Source organism: Eleutherodactylus coqui, chromosome 2 (assembly GCF_035609145.1).
Source record: "Eleutherodactylus coqui strain aEleCoq1 chromosome 2, aEleCoq1.hap1, whole genome shotgun sequence".
Taxonomy (NCBI): Eukaryota; Metazoa; Chordata; class Amphibia; order Anura; family Eleutherodactylidae; genus Eleutherodactylus; species Eleutherodactylus coqui.
This window is the reverse complement of record NC_089838.1, coordinates 246,001,707-246,021,224: the sequence shown is the minus strand read 5'-3', so window position 1 is coordinate 246,021,224 and position 19,518 is coordinate 246,001,707. Positions and strand designations below refer to the sequence as shown.

At 42.8% G+C, this 19,518-nt stretch overlaps 1 protein-coding gene across 1 annotated transcript; it reads right to left on the bottom strand.

The window, feature by feature from the left end:
• Positions 1 to 1,254: 1,254 nt before the first annotated feature.
• On the bottom strand, positions 1,255 to 17,205 carry LOC136610778 (gonadotropin-releasing hormone II receptor-like). Its single transcript, XM_066589981.1, has 3 exons — positions 16,663 to 17,205; positions 12,244 to 12,448; positions 1,255 to 1,837 (listed from the first exon to the last, which is right to left on the bottom strand). The coding sequence occupies exons 1-3, from the start codon at positions 17,203 to 17,205 to the stop codon at positions 1,437 to 1,439; spliced, it is 1,149 nt and encodes a 382-aa protein (XP_066446078.1). The 3' UTR covers positions 1,255 to 1,436.
• Between the last annotated feature and the right edge of the window lie 2,313 nt (positions 17,206 to 19,518).

The window sequence follows — 19,518 nt, the reverse complement described above, 5'->3', positions numbered from 1 at the left end:
TTGCAGAGTTTGAAGAAAGAAGTAGCTGAGCTTTTATTTCTCACTGGAATTTAGCAGTAACTGGATATAATATATATATATATATATATATATATATATATATATATATATATATATATATATATATATCCTATTGGTGAAGTTTGGTTAAATGTAAATTATGTAATTTACATCTGCATTTTAAAATATGGATAAGAATAATAAGTATCATTCTTCAGTTTTCTTCCTTTTTGTATTATTATATCAAGTTAGTATTTAGAGATGAAACAATGTTCATGGAGCCGTTCAATTAAAGGGGTTGTCTCGCGAAATCAAGTGGGGGTATACACTTCTGTATGGCCATATTAATGCACTTTGTAATATACATCGTGCATTAAATATGAGCCATACAGAAGTTATTCACTTACCTGCTCCGTTGCTGGCGTCCCCGTCTCCATGGCTCCGTCTAATTCTGATGTCTTCTTGCTTTTTTAGACGCGCTTGCGCTGTGCGGTCTTCTCCCTTCGGCTCCGCTCGGCAGCATCAGCGTTTTGGCCCCGCCCCCTTGTACGCGTCATCGCGTAGCTCCGCCCCATCACATGCCGATTCCAGCCAATCAGGAGGCTGGAACCGGCCACGTCATGGGGCGGAGCTACGCGATGACGCGTACAAGGTGGCGGGGGCCAAAACGCAGATGCTGCCGAGCGGAGCCGAAGGGAGAAGACCGCACAGCGCAAGCGCGTCTAAAAAAGCAAGAAGACATCAGAATTAGACGGAGCCATGGAGACGGGGACGCCAGCAACGGAGCAGGTAAGTGAATTACTTCTGTATGGCTCATATTTAATGCACGATGTATATTACAAAGTGCATTAATATGGCCATACAGAAGTGTATAACCCCACTTGATTTCGCGAGACAACCCCTTTAATCATTCAATTTTGTTAAATCACGGTCAGCACGCAGAACAGAAAAGTGTTGTTAGATCAAAGGTTAAGTAATCAGATAGCACAAATGGATAGGAGTAATCTGTACAGCAATCTTCTCTGTAATATTACATTTCAACTATAATTATATTCCAAAATTAAATGTTTGGCGTAACCTACATACAGTATAAGCCATCTGACAGCGTTTATGTCAACCTTTGGCTACATCCAGAATCAAAATCTTCAACTGAATTTCACACTGAGGGATTTGTACAAAATGTGTTTTACTTGTTTGTCTTCACAAGTAGGCTGCATCTACTGCTTAAAAAGAAAATACCATCTCTGGGCAAAATTATTTACTAACAACATGCTGTAGGTCATGTTTTAATGAATGTTTAGAGCACGTCCAAGTGTTGTGCATGAATTGTTATTCAGAATTGCAATGTGTCTGTAGTGATCTCAGGGGCAGCTGTTGCCAAGGCTATTTGTCCTCAAGTCCGAGTGGTTTGAAGAGCTGTTGTACAACTGAAAAGTTTACATCTCCTGATTCAAAACCATCATCTTTTTAGCACGAAAAGATGACATGGAGCAGCGGAATGATCCTGTCACAGAGGAGCTCGTGTCAGTGTCTGATGTCCATCTTCTTCCACAATAGCGTTGAAGGCCTTTCCGAAAATGTATTGTAAAAAGTCCGTAAGTGATGGGATCTAGACAGGCATTGACCAATCCAAAGATGAAAAGAATGTGTGTTAGGGATTGAGAAACCTTCTCTTCCATAGTGTCAGGATAGAACCAGTACCACAAGCCCAGGAGATAGTAAGGGGTCCAGCAGATAATGAAAGAGCTAACAATTACAATGCTCATCTTTAGAGTTCTCATACGTGCTTTGGGAATGTTATTCTTGGAGCGTCGGAGGTAAACCTCTTTAGAAGACACTATAATATAATAGCAAAGCTTGGTTATTACAATCATGACACAACACATAGAAAGCTAAAAGGGTTGTACGAAAATCAAAAGTAATCCAATATCCATGAGATGACTTTATATTCGGTTTGGATCTGAAAGCTGAGATAGCTAATGGTCCCCACATACACGGAGAGGAGGACACTCATGTTTGCTGATCCTACATTCATTTCAATGCCAATACTGGAAATTATGGAGTACAGGAGCTCTGCAATCACCAGTGCAGTCATTGAAATGAATAAAGCAGTGGCATACATGCGCATCTTCCATTCAAGCCAGGAAGCGTCAGGACAACCATTTTTGGGATCAGTGAGGGTTCCAGCAGCCAAGTCCACCGATTATAAAGTTATCCTCTATCCTTGGATAAGAGATCATTTTTGAATTTTTGTACAAGCCCTTTAAAATATTATATATGTATGTAATTGAAGGCTGTTTTGGAATGGCGTACCTTGAACCCACCAGAGCAATTAATTCTGAGGGTCTACCCTCAATTTTACACTGTAAGTAATGCTGTTATGTTTGTTTACACAGGTCAAATATCACTAATACATTCTAAAGAGGTTATTGATGAATTGACCCATAAGTGGTCCATTATAGCAAGTTATTGACCCCAAAGCACGGTCAAATGGGGTTGTCTTCAAGAGTTTTGGAAAACATTATGTTAAACAACACTGACTGGAGAAGTTTTACTTCATTATAGGCATCTTGTAGATGCTCTTAATCAAAGCAAGCTTCCTGCTTGATTACTATAAACTCTCAGATTACATGAGCTCACATCTCACTGAAACCTCTTGATTATGGGTATATATAATTTATAAAAGGAGAAAAGCCGGCTCCTTAAAAATACTTATTTTATTCTTTTCATAAAATTATAAATAACGGGTACCGTTTGATACCCAGGCAACTCACAGGCGTGTTTCGAAAGACACTGCTTTCCCTATCACAGCTACTTTCTTGATCATGAGCTGTGAATCAAGAGAATCACAGAGGCAAAGGGAACTAATTTATAAAATGCCCAAATCACAGAAGATCCCTTAAAACTATAATATTTTATTACTTTTACTTTAAAAAAAAACACTCTTTGGGTTCAAGGCACTCATCCACTGATGAGAAAATAAGACAAAGACAAAACAACAATGAACAGAACACATGTGCTGGTATAGGTCACGGTGTTACCACATAAAGGAAGTGTGATTTTAGACTGAGTTTGTACGTCTCAGGTATGGCTACGCAGTTTTTGTGCCATAGGAACTTCCCATTAGAAGGACAATATATACATGGGGGGATAGGGCGTTATCAATCTTCCCTAGTTGTGTCTCCCATATATCTGAGATTTTGTAGTGTAAATAGGTTAGAATCACCCCTCAGTATGAGATATTGTCCCAATTTAGTGTTTTCATTCACTGGTTTGGTTGATAGACTTGACCAACCATCTTCTAATATTCATATATAATTAGCCAAAAAATTCTAGACCTTAGTGAGTTGATGTAATCACTGACTGAATCGAGATATTCAGTGATTGATTCAAAATGAATGGTTCAATGCATTTCAGTCGGACCCATGACTTTTCAAGAACCGGGTGGTCAATTGTTTAGAATACATATGTCCATCAATGTGGAAGGTTTGACAGATATATGAATCAATGTAGATATATCTCGGTAGTTAGTTGTTTATGCGAGAGAATAATTGCTGGGGTATCTTGATTTTTAATAGTTGCAAAAGAATTTTCTGGGACGGCTCAAGATAGATTTTATAGGAGTCCCAAATAATTCTGATATTGGCTCTCCTGATAGGCAGGTTTAAATTTGGTATTTATACACCCTCTTAGCAGCTATCATTGGTGTGTAGCTACCATTGGTCTACCCGATTTGATAGTATCGGTAACGTAGAGATGGTTTATTATTCTATAACACCATTCTCCTGCTGTATAGACCAGTGTCTCAGCGCTCAGAGAAAAAGATAAGGATTAGGGGAACGATACCCCTCAGGTTAAATCTAGATCTGCAAAGAGGTCAGCAGATTTACTAGTTTAACTCACTAGACCTGCAGTCAGATGCTAGTGACCCAGTTTACTGACTGTCTAGACTAAGTAAGTAAAGGAGGAGACAATACCCCTCCACTTAAATCTAGATCTGCAGAAAGGGCAGCAAACTTGTTAGTATAGCTAACTGAACCCTTGGTCAAATAGTCTTGACTCAGTTAACTAGCTGTCTACACTGCATTAAAGAGCTGGGTGGAGAGCAATTTTCTTTAGGCTAAATTAGATAGAGGTTGGTGTAGCCTGCTGCCCTGATGGTGGGTAGGTAGCCAATCTAACTCACTAGCCAGGTCTAGTGAGTTAAACTAGCAAATCTGCTGACCTCTTTGCAGATCTAGATTTAACCTGAGGGGTATCGTTCCCCTAATCCTTATCTTTTTCTCTGAGCGCTGAGACACTGGTCTATACAGCAGGAGAATGGTGTTATAGAATATTAAACCATCTCTATGTTACCGATACTATCAAATCGGGTAGACCAATGGTAGCTACACACCAATGATAGCTGTTAAGAGGCGGTGTATAAATACCAAATTTACACCTGCCAATCAGGAGAGCCAATATCAGAATTATTTGGGACTCCTATAAAATCTATCTTGAGCCGTCCCAGAAAATTCTTTTGCAACTATTAAAAATCAAGATACCCCAGCAATTATTCTCTCGCATAAACAACTAACTACCGAGATATATCTACATTGATTCATATATCTGTCAAACCTTCCACATTGATGGACATATGTATTCTAAACAATTGACCACCCGGTTCTTGAAAAGTCGTGGGTCCGACTGAAATGCATTGAACCATTCATTTTGAATCAATCACTGAATATCTCGATTCAGTCAGTGATTACATCAACTCACTAAGGTCTAGAATTTTTTGGCTAATTATATATGAATATTAGAAGATGGTTGGTCAAGTCTATCAACCAAACCAGTGAATGAAAACACTAAATTGGGACAATATCTCATACTGAGGGGTGATTCTAACCTATTTACACTACAAAATTTCAGATATATGGGAGACACAACTAGGGAGATTGACAACGCCCTATCCCCCCATGTATATATTGTCCCTCTAATGGGCAGTTCCTATGGCACAAAAACTGCGTAGCCATACTGGAGACGTACAAACTGAGTCTAAAATCACACTTCCTTTATGTGGTAACACCGTGACCTATACCAGCACGTGTGTTCTGTTCATTGTTGTTTTGTTTTTGTCTTATTTTCTCATCAGTGGATGAGTGTCTTGAGCCCAAAGTGTGTTTTTCTAAAGTAAAAGTAATAAAATATTATAGTTTTAAGGGATCTTCTGTGATTTGAGCTGTGATCAAGAAAGCAGTGTCTTTCGAAACGCATCTGAGTTGCCTTGATGTCACACAGTACCCATCATTTATAACTTTTGAAAAAAGAATTTAAAAAGTGTTTTTTAAAGAGCCAGCTTTTCTCCTTTTGTTGTTGCTATTCAAACAGTTTGACTCATGGTCAACCTGAGCACCTGAAAATCTTCAAGCCAAACAGGGGTAAATATTACCTACTAACCAGACAAAGATAACATTGTGTTAGGTGTTTTGGAATATATATCATTTATACCATTCCATGCATCCTTGCGCTACATAGTAACATAGTATGTTAGGCTGAAAGGAGATAATGTCCACCTAGTTCAGTCTATTTCCAGCCCCCATTGTTGATCCAGAGAAGGGCAAAAAAAAAAAAAGTTAGGCAGATGCCAATGTAGCTCATTTGCAGGGAAAATTCCTTCCCGACTCCATAATGACAGTCAGAATAATCCCTGGATCAATGTTTTGAAAGTTCCTACCTCACTCCAAGACCCAGATCAGCAACCCCGCTGGTAATTTAATGTCTATATCTTGTAATAATATAGCACTCTAGAAAGACATCTAGTCCCCTCTTAAACTCCGCTATCGATTTTGCCATCACCACGTCCTCAGGTATAGAGTTCCACAGTCTCACTGCTCTTACAGTAAAGAAACCCTCTTCTATGTTGGTGATAAAACCTTTGTTTCTCTAGACCAGTGTTCCACAATTCCAGTCTTCAGGGACCCCCAGCAGGTCATGTTTTCTGGATTTCATAGTTATTGTGTTGTTCCCTCATGTATTTATGCATAGTTATTTGATCCCGCCATAACCATAATTTTTCCAGGGTGAATAATCCCAATTTTGTTAGCCTCTCTGGGTATTCCACTCCTCCTATTCCGTTTATTAGTTTAGTTGCCCTTCTTTGAACCCCGTCAAGCACTGTAACATCTTTCCTGAGCACCGGTGTCCAGAACTGTACGCAGTATTCCATGTGAGGCCTGACAAGTGCCTTATATAGTGGAAGATTATTGTTCTCATCCCTCGCCCCTGTGCCTCTTTTAATGCACCCCAAGACTTTATTAACGTTTGCAGCAGCCGACTGGCATTGATTGCTCTAGTTAATCTACCGTCAGCTAGTACCCCCATGTCTTTTTCCATATCACTTTTCCCTAGCAGTACCCCATTTAGTCTATATTGCTGACATCCGTTTCTCCTGCCCATGTGCATAACTTACATTTATAAATATTGAACTTCATCTGACATCTTTGTACCCAAGCCTACAGCTTATGTAGGTCCTTTTGTAGCCGCACATTGTTCTTCGTTGTATCAATTACCTTGTATAATTTAGTATTGTCTGCAAATATCAATATTTTACTGTGCAGTCCCTCTATCAAGTCATGGATAAATATATTGAACAGAATGGGGCCTAGTACTGCCCCCTGTGGCCCCCACTAGCAATGGTGGCCCAATCCAAGTCCGAACCATTCATTACCACTCTCTGCTTCCTATCTCCGAGCCAGTTCTTTACCCAGATACACACGCTTTCACCCAGACCGAGGGGTCTAATTTTATATATCAGCCTATTATGCGGCACGGTGTCAAATGCTTTAGAAAAATCCAGATATACGAGCTCAATACACTCTCCCAGATCTAGCCTAGAATGTACTTCATTGTAGAAGCTCCTCAAAATGGTCTGACATGATCGACCCCTCATGAACCCATGCTGATGATGAATTATACCATTGTTTTCTTTGAGGTACTGTATTCCAGGTTGGCATCCCTCAGAAACCCGTTGAATATTTTTCCAATTATTAAAGTGAGACTTACTGGCCTGTAGTTTCATCTTCCCTGACAAATCATATCCATGAGGGGAGATGAAACTATGTACCTAAGGTCCCAGATTTATTCATAGATCTTACCCTGGTTTCTGCAAATGCACATGTCACCTAGACGGTGGATGCATGTGCAAAAGCCACGGATTGCTGGGGTAATTTAAAATCTCCCTGCTCCTTGCTACTGAATGTAGCCGAGAGTCTAGATATTTAATGGGGGGCCACAGAACATGGTCCCTGGTTACATGATCTCTGTTATCCAATGGCACTCATGTAAAAGTAAAAAAAAAGTCAAAAATTTTACCTTCCGTCATGGATCTGATCCGTGAGAAGAGGGGAAATTACTTACCTAAGGCCTCCGGTGATCTTCCCTGATGGGATCTTTATACGTGGACCTTTCCCCAACTTCAGCGCATGCGCCCGTCGACAAAATGGCAGACGTAAGCGCAAAAGTTGGGGAGGGCCCCAGAAATTTAAAATCTCCTTGCCCCTGGCTACTAAAGAGCCGAGAGCCTGAAACAGGGACCAAGGGCCATGGTGAGCGGTCTCTGGTCACGTGGTCACTGTTATCCAATGGATAACAGATATTTGGACATGTACATATCTACATGTGTAAAACGCACATTATATATTTATCTTCCATAATGCCTAATTTTGAGTAATAAAACAGCATATCAGGCACTAAGGTCCACATGGGACTATATGCAGTATTTAACATACAGTGTACACATGTGGTCCCTGTGATGAAGTGTGCCCGTGATCAAGTGTGACTTCTATGCAGTTTAACATGGCAGTTCAACAGGGCAAGAGACAGGTAGGCCACAAACTCTGCTTAAATGCTTTGCACTTCAAAGCTATCGCTAATGCTGTCACCTCTTTTCTAATCCCACCTCCGGGGGGCACTATTCACATTAGCCCCTCTCTCCTGTCCTCCCCTATGCACAGCTCACATACACTCTATACTTTTTACTAAGCCTCAAACCCCCTAATACCACTAACAAACATAACTGCCACCCCCATAAATCTCCTAACCATCTGCTCACGCTTGCTATCTTGCTGCTACTAGCAGCCGAGGATATCTCTCCCAATGCTGGCCCACCCTCCACTGCTCCTAACTATTACCCCCTACCTGACTCACTAAGACACCCCTCAAGCCCAACTGCTAGCCCATGCAAACCCTACCCTGACTCCTTTAAATGGGCCCTCTGGAATTGCCAGTCAGCATGTAATAAACTTCCCACCATCCACGACTATTTTACTGCTCATTCTTTAAATCTGCTCGCTCTCACAGAAACGTGGATACAGCAGTCTGACATGGCTTCCCCTGCTGCACTGTCTTACAATGGCCTGCAGTTCTCCCATACCCCGAGACCAGATGACAGGCGTGGCGGAGGAGTAGGTGCTCTTCTCTCCCCAAATTGTACCTACCAGGTCATCCCCCCTCTACCCTCACTCACTTTTCCATCATTTGTGGTACATACGCTACGGCTTTTCCGCCCGCTGTCCATGCGAGTAGCAGTTATCTACCGCCCCCCAGGTGCTCCTCGCCTGTTTTTGGACCACTTTGCTGCCTGGCTCCCCCACTTCCTATCCTGTGAAATCCCAACCCTCCTCTTAGGCGATTTTAACATCCCCACTAATGACCCCAACTCCCCATCTGCCTCTCAGCTTCTTTCGCTCACCTCCTCCCTTGGTCTCTCTCAACTCACAGCCTCTCCCACTCACAGGGATGGCAATACTCTGGATCTGGTCTTCCTCCGGCTCTGCTTTGCTTCCAACTTCACTAACTCCCCCCTCCCGCTCTCGGACCATAACCTCCTCTCTTTCACACTCCCTAACATCTCTCCACACCCACCTACCTATCGTACCTACAGGAACTTTGAGGCCATTCACACCCAAGACTTTGCTGAGTCCCTACAGTCCTCTCTGTCCCCTATCTCTCTCCTCTCCTGCCCCAACCTGGCTGCCGATCGCTACAACACCGCTCTCAAACAAGCCCTGGATGAAGTGGCGCCCCCCAGGATCCAAGCCATCCGATGTAGAACGCGGCAACCCTGGCTCACGCCTCAAACGCGCTTCATCCGGCGGTGCTGTAAAAGTGCTGAACGGCTGTGGAGGAAGTCGCAAACGTCCGCAGACTTTCTCCACTACAAATTCATGCTCAGAACCTACAACCTCGCCCTCCATCATGCCAAACAAGTCTACTTCACCTCTCTCGTCTCCTCATTATCGCACAACCCTAAACGGCTGTTTGATACTTTTCACTCCCTTCTCAGCCCTAAACCGCAGTCCCCTGTGACGGATCTTAGTGCTGTAGAGTTGGCTACCTACTTCAAAAAGAAAATTGATGACATCCGTCAAGAAATAACTTCCCAATCCCAGACTAGCCCTGACCCTAGTCTTGTCAGCACTGCATCTAGCTCCTGCTCACTGTCTGTACTCAGACCAACGACAGAGGAAGAAGTCTCGAAATTGCTCTTCTCTGCTCGCCTCACCACCTGCGCTAGCGACCCTCTCCCCAGTGGTCATCTCCCATCTCACCACTATATTCAACCTCTCTCTTACCTCTGGCATCTTTCCCTCTTCTTTCAAACACGCCATCATATCCCCACTGCTAAAGAAGCCGACTCTGGACGCGACTGATGTTGCCAACTACCGACCCATCTCAAACCTCCTCTTCATCTCCAAACTACTAGAACGGCTGGTTTACTCCCGCCTTGTAAGCTATCTATCAGAGAACGCTCTCTTCGACCCCCTACAGTCTGGCTTCCGACCCCAACACTCGATAGAAACTGCCCTTACAAGGGTATCAAACGACCTACTGACAGCCAAATCGAGGGGTGATTACTCCCTACTGATCCTCTTCGACCTCTCTGCAGCATTTGACACTGTCGACCACAAACTCCTCCTCAGTATGCTTCACTCCATTGGCCTAAAGGACACTGCTCTCTCCTGGTTCTCCTCCTACCTATCTGACCACTCTTTCAACGTCTCCTTTGCTGGCTCTACCTCTCCTTCTCTTCCCCTTGCTGTTGGGGTCCCCCAAGGCTTGGTCCTCGGCCCCCTCCTTTTCTCTATCTACACAGCCCCTGTTGGACAAACCATCAAGAGTTTTGGCCTCCAATACCACCTTTATGCTGATGACACCCAGCTATACACCTCTTCCCGTGACATCTCTGCACCTTTCCTCCAAAACATCACCAACTGTCTGTCCGCTGTCTCTAACACTATGTCCTCTCTCTACCTAAAACTAAACCTCTCTAAAACTGACTTACTAGTGTTTCCTCCTTCCACTAACCAACATCATCCTGACATCTCTATCTCAGTGTATGGCGCCACCATAACTCCCAAACAGCATGCCCGCTGCCTTGGGGTCATATTCGACTCAGATCTCTCATTTACCCTCTACATCCAATCTCTCGCCCGAACATGTCAGCTGCACCTCAAGAACATCGCAAGAATCCGCTCTTTTCTCACCATAGACACGCTGAAAACGCTTATTGTTGCCCTCATCCTCTCACGGATGGATTATTGCAACTCGTTGCTGATCAGCCTCCCCTGCACCAGACTCTACCCTCTCCAATCCATCCTGAATGCGGCAGCCAGACTCATATTCCTGTCCAGCCACAACTCGGACGCCTCTGCCATGTGCCGGTCACTGTACTGGCTGCCCGTTAAATACAGAATTCAATTTAAACTTACTACCTTCATCCACAAAGCCCTCCACAGCGCAGTGCCCACCTATATTGCCTCCCTCATCTCAATCCATCACCCAGCCTGGGCTCTCCGCTCGGCAAACGAAACTAGACTGCACACCCCTCTAATTCGAACTTCTTACTCCCACCTCCAAGACTTCTCCAGAGCAGCACCAGTCCTCTGGAACGCACTACCAAGGGATACCCGGGCAATCCAGGACTCGAAAAACTTCAGGCGTGCTCTAAAAATGCACCTCTTCAGGGAGGCATACCGCATTCTCTAAACAAACTCCTCTATACACCGCCTGATAACATGCTCCCTGACCTACTGACTGCAATCCCTGCTAGCCATCATAAACCGCTCCTGCAGTCATACTGATCCTACCGTCACATGGCTAAATGTCTGACCATTGTCTGTATATAGCATCCCTCAGTCTCCACCTCGCCATACTGTGCACATCTCCAGCAATTTTACCTTCTGTATCACCGCATTACTTGTAGTATGTAAGCTCGTTTGGAGCAGGACCCTCACCCCTATTGTTTCCATCAACTGATTACTATGTAACCGGGGTTCTGTAATTTTTTGTACTTTTGTCTTTCTGTATTCCCCCTGTCTATGTAAGCGCTGCGGAATATGTTGGCGCTATACAAATAAAGATTATTATTATTATTAACTATGTCAATTTTAATGTGCGGTACCATGCAGTATAAATAAACTAAAAGGCTTCTGATACAGTGTAAGATAATGCAGACTACCTTGACTGCGTATAAGAAACATGTTTTTCTATTTCAACTATTGTACTTTTCCCATCATAGACATTTATGGCATATGCATAAAAGCAAATATGAGAACAGGGGTCTCAGCAGTTTCTGTAAGGCTGCGGTCACATGGGTCGTAGTGCAAGCGGAAATCTCACGGTTTTGCCACAGCAAAAAACTGCAAGATTTCCGCTGGAAAAGTGCAGCTTCAAAACCCGCGCCACTTAGCCGCGGACTTTGGAGCGGTTTGGCCGCATGCTTTTCCATTGCGGCCAGCACTCCTATAGAGAGAAGCGAGGCCACAACGGGGGAAAAAAATAGACATGCTGCGGTTGGAGAATTCGCACCGCAGCGCCGGCTTCTGCTTCGGCTTTGCCACGATGGATTGGCCATCCTGTGTGGACGAAATTTTTGACTAATCTCGTCCACATGGCAGGCCAAGCCCGGGATTAGTGGCCGCAGGCGAATTCTGCATGGAACTTCCGCCGCCAACTCCTGATGTCTACCTGGATGCTGTGGATATCTTTCTAGGAGGAACAAGGGTTTGGGGGACCCTTTGCGCACAATGGGTGGGATTCTGTGGATATGGGAATTTTTAATTTTTCTAGAGCTTAGGTAGAGAACCTTTTTAAATCTCAAGGGCTTAGAACATTTGAGGTCACACAATTTGTGAATAGGAATGAATGAAAAGCAAGGTCATGCATTCCAGCTTATGTTAGTGTTCTCGGTACAATACTCACATGTTCCTTTGCTCATGCGCTTTGAGATCTCCAGCAGAATCCTTGAGTAACAGGAGACCATGATGAGTAGCGGAAGCAGGAAGAGACACACAAAGCTCACCATGTTGTAGGTGGTTTCCTGCCAGTGTTCACGGAAACTGCCTCTAGTGGTGCACTGGGTGAAGTTCTGTGGTTCAGTGATTGTTACTGTATGAAACAGAAAAAGCTGGAAGGAAAGGGATAATGGCAATTAAACTTGTATTTCTTTTTCTTTTCTAGTTACTAAACCAACACCTCATGGTGCGATATCTCTAAGCGAGGACAGAAATGTGAGCAGACTCAGAGGAATGCCGCTCAGCTGGTGTGGCTGAGCCTCATGGGCACAACTCCGGAGATAGCTCGTAAAGGAACAGTAGTCAACCGCTGTTCCCTTCAGAATGGAGTATGGGAATCACATCCACTGTACATCAAACTGGATGCTAGAAAGACCAAAGCAATGGGCAATCCCGACGTGTAATCCAGTAACTACAGAGGTATAAATTAATGCAAACTGTATTAAAATAAGGCAACATCTTTCAATACAAGATTTGTATCTTCAACAAGCCACGAGGATTTGTATCTTCATCAAGCCTTATGAAGATACAAATCCTGTATCGAAACGTGTTGCCTTACTTTAATAATAAAAATGGTATTATTCTATACCCCTGAGGCACAGGATTACATGTCAGCCCGCCCATTATTTCATTTCTTTTTTGCTTCCTGTATAAATGACTTGGTTTGTCTTTGTAGTACAAACCTAAACATAGTAACATATGTTAGGCTGAATGAAGACGATATCTATCTAGTTCAGTCTGTTCAAACCCTAGTTAATCCAGAGGAAGGCAAAAACCCCAAGACGCAGAAGCCAATAAGCCCATTTGGGGGAAAATTCCGTCTCGACCCATAATGGCAATCAGAATAATCCCTGGATCAACCTTTGATAGTTTCTACCTAAATATAAGACCCGGAACTAAAGGCCAATTATCTGCAACAACATCGAAAAGAAAAAAAATGTACATTCATTAGATGAAAAGGAGAAGACTTTACAGCGATACCAATGGGCCTTAGGTCCCACATATGTCCCACATTGATGGCTAGTAATGAGGACTTTTGTAAGAAATTTGTGATTATTTCGAAAAAATACACGTTCTGACTTTACAAAGGCTGCTGAGTGTGGCCGAAACGTTGTCTTATGTGGATTTAATAAAGATTGCATCCTTGGGGATGTGAAAGAACGTTTTGCACCCATATGCTGCTCAAGGACTCTTTTTGTACAGTGCTTATACCTTGATCCTTGGTCTGAATCTCCCATTAAGCAGGCATTTTTTCAAGCTTCCCATATAAGGTATGCCATTTTGTGCTGCGGACTAAACTATATATTGCTTTACAGTAAAAGCCATCAATGTATGACCCAGATAAGGGGAAGGAAGGATAGGCAGCTACCTAGCTGCACCATACTGCCTAGGAAGAAATGGATGCATCTTAATTAGAGATGAGCGAACGTGCTCGGCCACGCCCCTTTTTCGCCCGAATACCGCGAATTCCGAGTACTTCCGTACTCGGGCGAAAAAATTCGGGGGGCGCCGTGGCGGCACGGGGGGTAGCTGCTCCCCCCCGCACCGCCACGCCTCTCCCCGCCCCCCGGCGCCCCCCGAATCTTTTCACCCGAGTACTGAAGTACTCGAAAATGGCGGTACTCGGGTGCGTAAGTACTCGAAACGAGTACGTTCGCTCATCTCTAATCTTAATGCCTTAGCAACTTGATCAGTGGTATGGTTGGCAATGGGGGCACTGTTGGTACTTATTGTGGACACTTTGGCTGATACTTTTAGGGTGCATGACTAAAAAGAGAATTGTGAATGACATTGCTATGGTGCCACCATAGCAGTGGCATCACAGTTACGCCACTGCCAGAAGCTTAGCACTGTCTTAGGTGCATAGGGTCTGGCAATGGAATCAGGGGTCTGTGGATCATAGCACGTGGCACATTTTACAGGTTTGTCTTGGACACCAGAAGAGCTTGTGAAGCCCTTACCTCAACGTGTGTTTGTTGAGCTTTATTAACACCTACAGCTTTTGGATTAACGTGTCATTTCATGGGACAAAGCATTATGTATTTCACAAATACCATTACAGACTTGATTTTCCATATCTGCCATGGAGGCCTGGTCCATTTAGATAGTTCCATACAGCAAGCTACACTCAATCCATATCTACACCAAGCAGCCATGTGATGAGCTAGTTGTCAATGATACCTACTGTTAAGAAAAGAATGCCAGAAAACAATGTAGACATAATAAACCTTCTGGGGTCTGTATATTATTATGATTAATGTGCTCCAGAGAGGCAGAGGGCAGTGAATGAATGATGGTGACAGCACGGATGTGGACAATTGTTTAATGTTGATTGCAGAATATCTCGGCTTAGTTTGCTGTACAGCTACTTTACATTTTGATTAGGCATTCATGACGCCCACACACCTTATACAATGCTAGCAGTAATTTCAATTTTGTAAAAAGTTGACAACTACCTTCCTTTTCATAGAACGGAATCAGGTTTTCAGTCCTGCTATAAACATTAATTTATGGTGCTATAATTATAGGGTACGGACTACGAAGAAATATTGACAGCTCTGTCCTTGAAGCTTTTTTTTCACTTTGCTTCAATCTGACTGAAATTGGTTCTATTAAAAGGAACATTTTTAATTGTTTCATGAATTAGATGCAAGTCTGTAAAAAAGAAATAATGTGTCTATTCTTTTTTATAATGTTGTCGCTGTTAATGTTTTAGTTTTGAAGACATCCCTGGGTCAGCCATATTGGAGGCATAGACTTCCTGTCTCTAGTGCCCATATTGACTGTACAGCAGGAGGTCTGTGCATTATGACCGCTTCATTGAATGGGGGTGGATTGTCAGAAAAATGCCATAAAATATTCTCCAGGGAGTGATGAACTACAGCCCCCTCCATCCAGAGACCAGGGAGTGGCAGGAAAATGCAGAGCCTTATCTATATGTATAGTTTTATCATAAAAAGACCCCTAGTCTGTCTGATCTGCTCTTCTATTATTTCCTTTTTATTTCTCGCTTAGGATAGATCTATGCTTATCCAAGGCAGCTTAAATTCACTTACTGATGATTTTCCAACCCCATCTGCTAGAAGTTTGTTACAAGCATCTGCTGTTCTTTCAGTAAAAAATATTTTAACATTCATTCTGATCTCCCCACAACTAATCTCATATTTTGCCCCTTTTGCCCAGAATTGCTGGGAGAGCACAGATTATGTCCTCCCACTTTGCTCACCGTGGCACCGTTGGGAGCCCATAACATCATACTGTCCAAGACTGCATCATGGTGACGGCTTTCTGTATTTGAGTCCCAGTAATAGACAGAGTTGGTTTCGAATGCTTGAACTTAGCAGGCTTTGTGATCCGGAGCTGGTCATTTCAGCTCCCTGTCATCTGCGGAGAGTCAGGCTGACACTGTATCAGTCTGATCTCTTTAATGGCAAAGTGCTGTGCAGCATGATCTACCATTAAAGTTAGAACTGTAGAGATATGCCTTGGCTGCACAGGATTTTGACAGCTAGCATGTACTGTATATCTAGAGATTGGGGATGTTTTGTTCACAAAATGTAAAAATGGTCTTAAAAGATTTGACTGTTCTGCCTGCTAGGCCTTTTTCTGATTGGCTCATTTCTTAAATGGATGAAGAGCTTATGAAAAAAATTAAGACCCATTTAATAATTTGCTCTTACAGTTCTATTTTAATTAGTGAGCTCCAGAGACAAGACTTGAAGCTCCTGGCCCCAATGAAAAATCTGTAATAGGGCCTTCCACTTACTATATTCCATTTGTAATACTGGTATTACTGGAGTTCACCATGTGAGGTAAATAAAATATTTTCATTGTCGTTACTAACGTGATAGTACCTATTATGTGTTGCTTTTTAACATTTTCTTTTGTTATTTTATCCATTTAAAAAGTTTTTTTGGGGGGGAAAAATGGTGCATCAAGTTTTAATGGGAACCCACTGGTACTGCGAAGTATCGATGGGTGACAGAAAGAGACCCCTGCCCCTGTCATCTGCTTACATGCTGCAGTTGCTACTGACTGTGGCATATAAGGGGTTAAACTGTCAGGATCTGAGGTTTCTCCATTCCTGGCTGTTAGAGCAGGAGCCTGGCTGTCCGTAGTCAGGCAAGCCACAGCCTTAAAAAGATGTAGGGGCAGGTTTAAAGCCCATTAGTGAGGTCAGTCATGAAGGGCTTAAAACTGTTCATTTCAGTCTAGGCAGTGTGACTCTTCCCACCATTTGTCCATATCCCATAATCAGCATGTTCTGTTTGACATTGATAACACTATAGGATTACCTTTCCTTTCATTGAAACAAAAAGCTGTATACCTGCGGCAATGATAGTAGGATGCTCATTAGCCAGGCGGCGGATAACATTATCTTATTCTTCTTCTTTGCATTGTTTATGGCTAGTGGGTTGAGGATAGCAGACTGACGATCCACGCTGATCACCACAGTCACAAAAGCACATGAATACATAGACAGAAGCTTGAGAAACATGAGTATTCTGCAGGCTGCGTCCCCCGCCTGCCACTGCACAGTGATATTCCAAATGGCATCCAGAGGCATGACAATAAATGTAACCAGGAGGTCGGCTGTGGTCAGGTTAAGGATTAAGATCCGGACATGAGACCTTTTTTTCCTGCTTGTTCTTGCAGCTGCCCATAGAGCTGCCAAGTTGCAGGAGGCTGAAAGTGTAAAAATCACAAAGGTGATGATGACCCGGGCCTTGGCGGCTGGAGAAAAGGTAGGGAGCTGGATATCATGATGAGTTATATTAGGGGATGATGTGTTCTTATCTAGTTCACATGAGTTGCTGGACCACAGTCCACCGATGCAGCTTCTGCTGTCAACTTCCTTTGTAATGTTCATGATATCAATTCCTGGGGGATGAAAAAAATATATAAGTATTTTCTTCAAGGAAAAGTTCAAGTAACAGTTCACATTCACATAAAATATGATTATAACATAGATATCCTGATGACAAGAGTTTCCCAGTAAACTATGTCAAACAAGAAAGTTATTTTTTTCCACTGATTTGTTTAAGCTATAAATTATTGCTACATCTGTAGTGTGCAAGTACATTAGCTAATAATGTTGTGCTATAGGATTATAATCTGCCCTATAATCAAAATAATAAAGTGTATACAAGGTTATTTTCCCCAACCAGGTTCAGGTAGCCAGCTCAAAGTTGACTCAGCCTTCCATCCTTCTGAGGTCAGTAATATGAGTACCCAGCTTGCTGGGGGGTAATAAATAAATTACCTGAAAGAGCTGCGGAATAAGTTGGCGCTATACAAACAACAAGTCCCTTTCACCCCTTTCTATCCACTAACACATAAGTACACAACTCAAGAAGATACAGAATGCAAACTTTGTTTGCAAATCGTAGAGCCAGTCATTTTATATCGATCAATTGTAGGGTGTACAACTGTCGGGACTTAGAAGAAGATCGCAACATCTGACTCCAGAAGCAGGAAGGCACCTGCCCTGCTGATCTGCTGTGGGTTTCACACTGAAATTCCACAGCAATGTATAGTACAATGTAAGTGAATGGAGTTTTAACAAAGCCAAATTTTCTTCCAGCAGAATAAATCTGCAAATAGAGCAGCATTCTCTATTTGGTGTTGAAATCTTACTGATTTTCAGTGCAGAATTCATTCATTGCAATGCAGTGAGTGAGCTCTGTGGTGACACTCGCACCAAAATCTGCATGCGGATATTAATGCCGATTATATCCACCATGCATGCACAGACTTCTACTTTGCTTTACTCTACCTGTGAAAAATGTCGTGCCCTAGCTCTGCCAGCCCCTCCCAACTTAATTGGAAATGTTGTGCCTTTACACCTTCCTTACCGCCCCTATAGGGTTTTACGCCAAACATTTTAGATAGCGTAAGGAGTGCATACCTGGGCTCCGCTGATTACTGCAGTGTACCTAATATTGTAATATTATATTAAGTATGTTATTCCCTTCAGACTTTACACACTTTTACGGATTTCTCTCTTCTTTAGGGGGGGGGGGGTGGAGGGAAGGGGTTGGAAAAAAATACCATCATTTCTAGAGATGAGCGAGTATACTCGCTAAGGCACATTACTCGAGCGAGTAGTGCCTTAGCCGAGTATCTCCCTGCTCGTCTCTAAAGATTCGGGAGCCGGCGGGGGGCGGGGAGTGGCGGGGGAGATCTCTCTCTCCCTCTCTCCCACCGACTCCCCACCGCAACTCACCTGTCACTGGCGCCGGCCCCCGAATCTTCAGGGATGAGCGGGGAGATACTCGGCTAAGGCACTATTCACTCGAGTAATGTGCCTTAGTGAGTATACTCGCTCATCTCTAATCATTTCCATTTGTTTTTCACAGCCATTTTTAGGTGGCATTTTTGACATGTGTTTTTTTCTGAGATTTCTTCTAACTTATTGCTGATAGAGAAGCCCACTGAAAAAAAGACGAAAAAAAAAGACTCATACCTTTCATATTTCCCTATTGACGTAAAACTAATATCTAGCAGTAGGATTTTTCTAAAAAAGAAAAATGCAGGAAAAAAATTATTTCAGTGCACATTCATTCTCATAGTGCATTCAAAAAATGATTGGAGCAATAAAAAAATATATTAGTTACACATTAGTGTTATATGACTTTTGGAGGCTTTTCAAGGAACCAAAAAGAAACTATTGTTTTACTTAAGATTGTTCTGAGATTTTGTAAATAGCGCAGAACTGAAATATACAGTATATGAAAGTTTTAATTACACAAGGATTAGGCTTTATTTACATAAAATCAGTAAACCACTTAGGGCCCCTTCACACAGACACAGAGAATAGAATTGATTTTGATGGGTTTGTTCACATTTCTGCATTTTGTGCACGCATTTCAGTCACTCACAAAAAAACCCAAAATGCAGCACGCTCTACTTTTTAGCACATTTGCACACCAAGGGCCCCCAAAGAAGTCAATGTGGGGTGTGCACAAATGCGCGTGCAATACGCAACAAGATGCGTAATACACTGCGTAATTCCACTGGAGAAGAATACATCTGGAACTCAGACTAATTAGCGGTTTCATGAGGTGCGTCTTTGTTTGCCACACGCAATTGAACATACACTACAGGCTGAAAAAGTACAGTAAAATATGCTGATATGTGCACAAAAAAAAAGCATAACTTCATTGTGCAAAAATGCAGCACT

What these genes read in the sequence shown, in the direction of transcription:
- LOC136610778 (XM_066589981.1), bottom strand. Translation starts at nt 17,205, where the DNA reads ATGAACATTACAAAGGAAGTTGACAGCAGAAGCTGCATCGGTGGACTG. An exon ending in TCCTACTATCATTGCCGCAG is followed by an intron (nt 12,449 to 16,662) that starts GTATACAGCTTT and finishes CTTTCCTTCCAG; the next exon opens with CTTTTTCTGTTTCATACAGT. An exon ending in GCGCATGAGCAAAGGAACAT is followed by an intron (nt 1,838 to 12,243) that starts GTGAGTATTGTA and finishes ATTATATTATAG; the next exon opens with TGTCTTCTAAAGAGGTTTAC.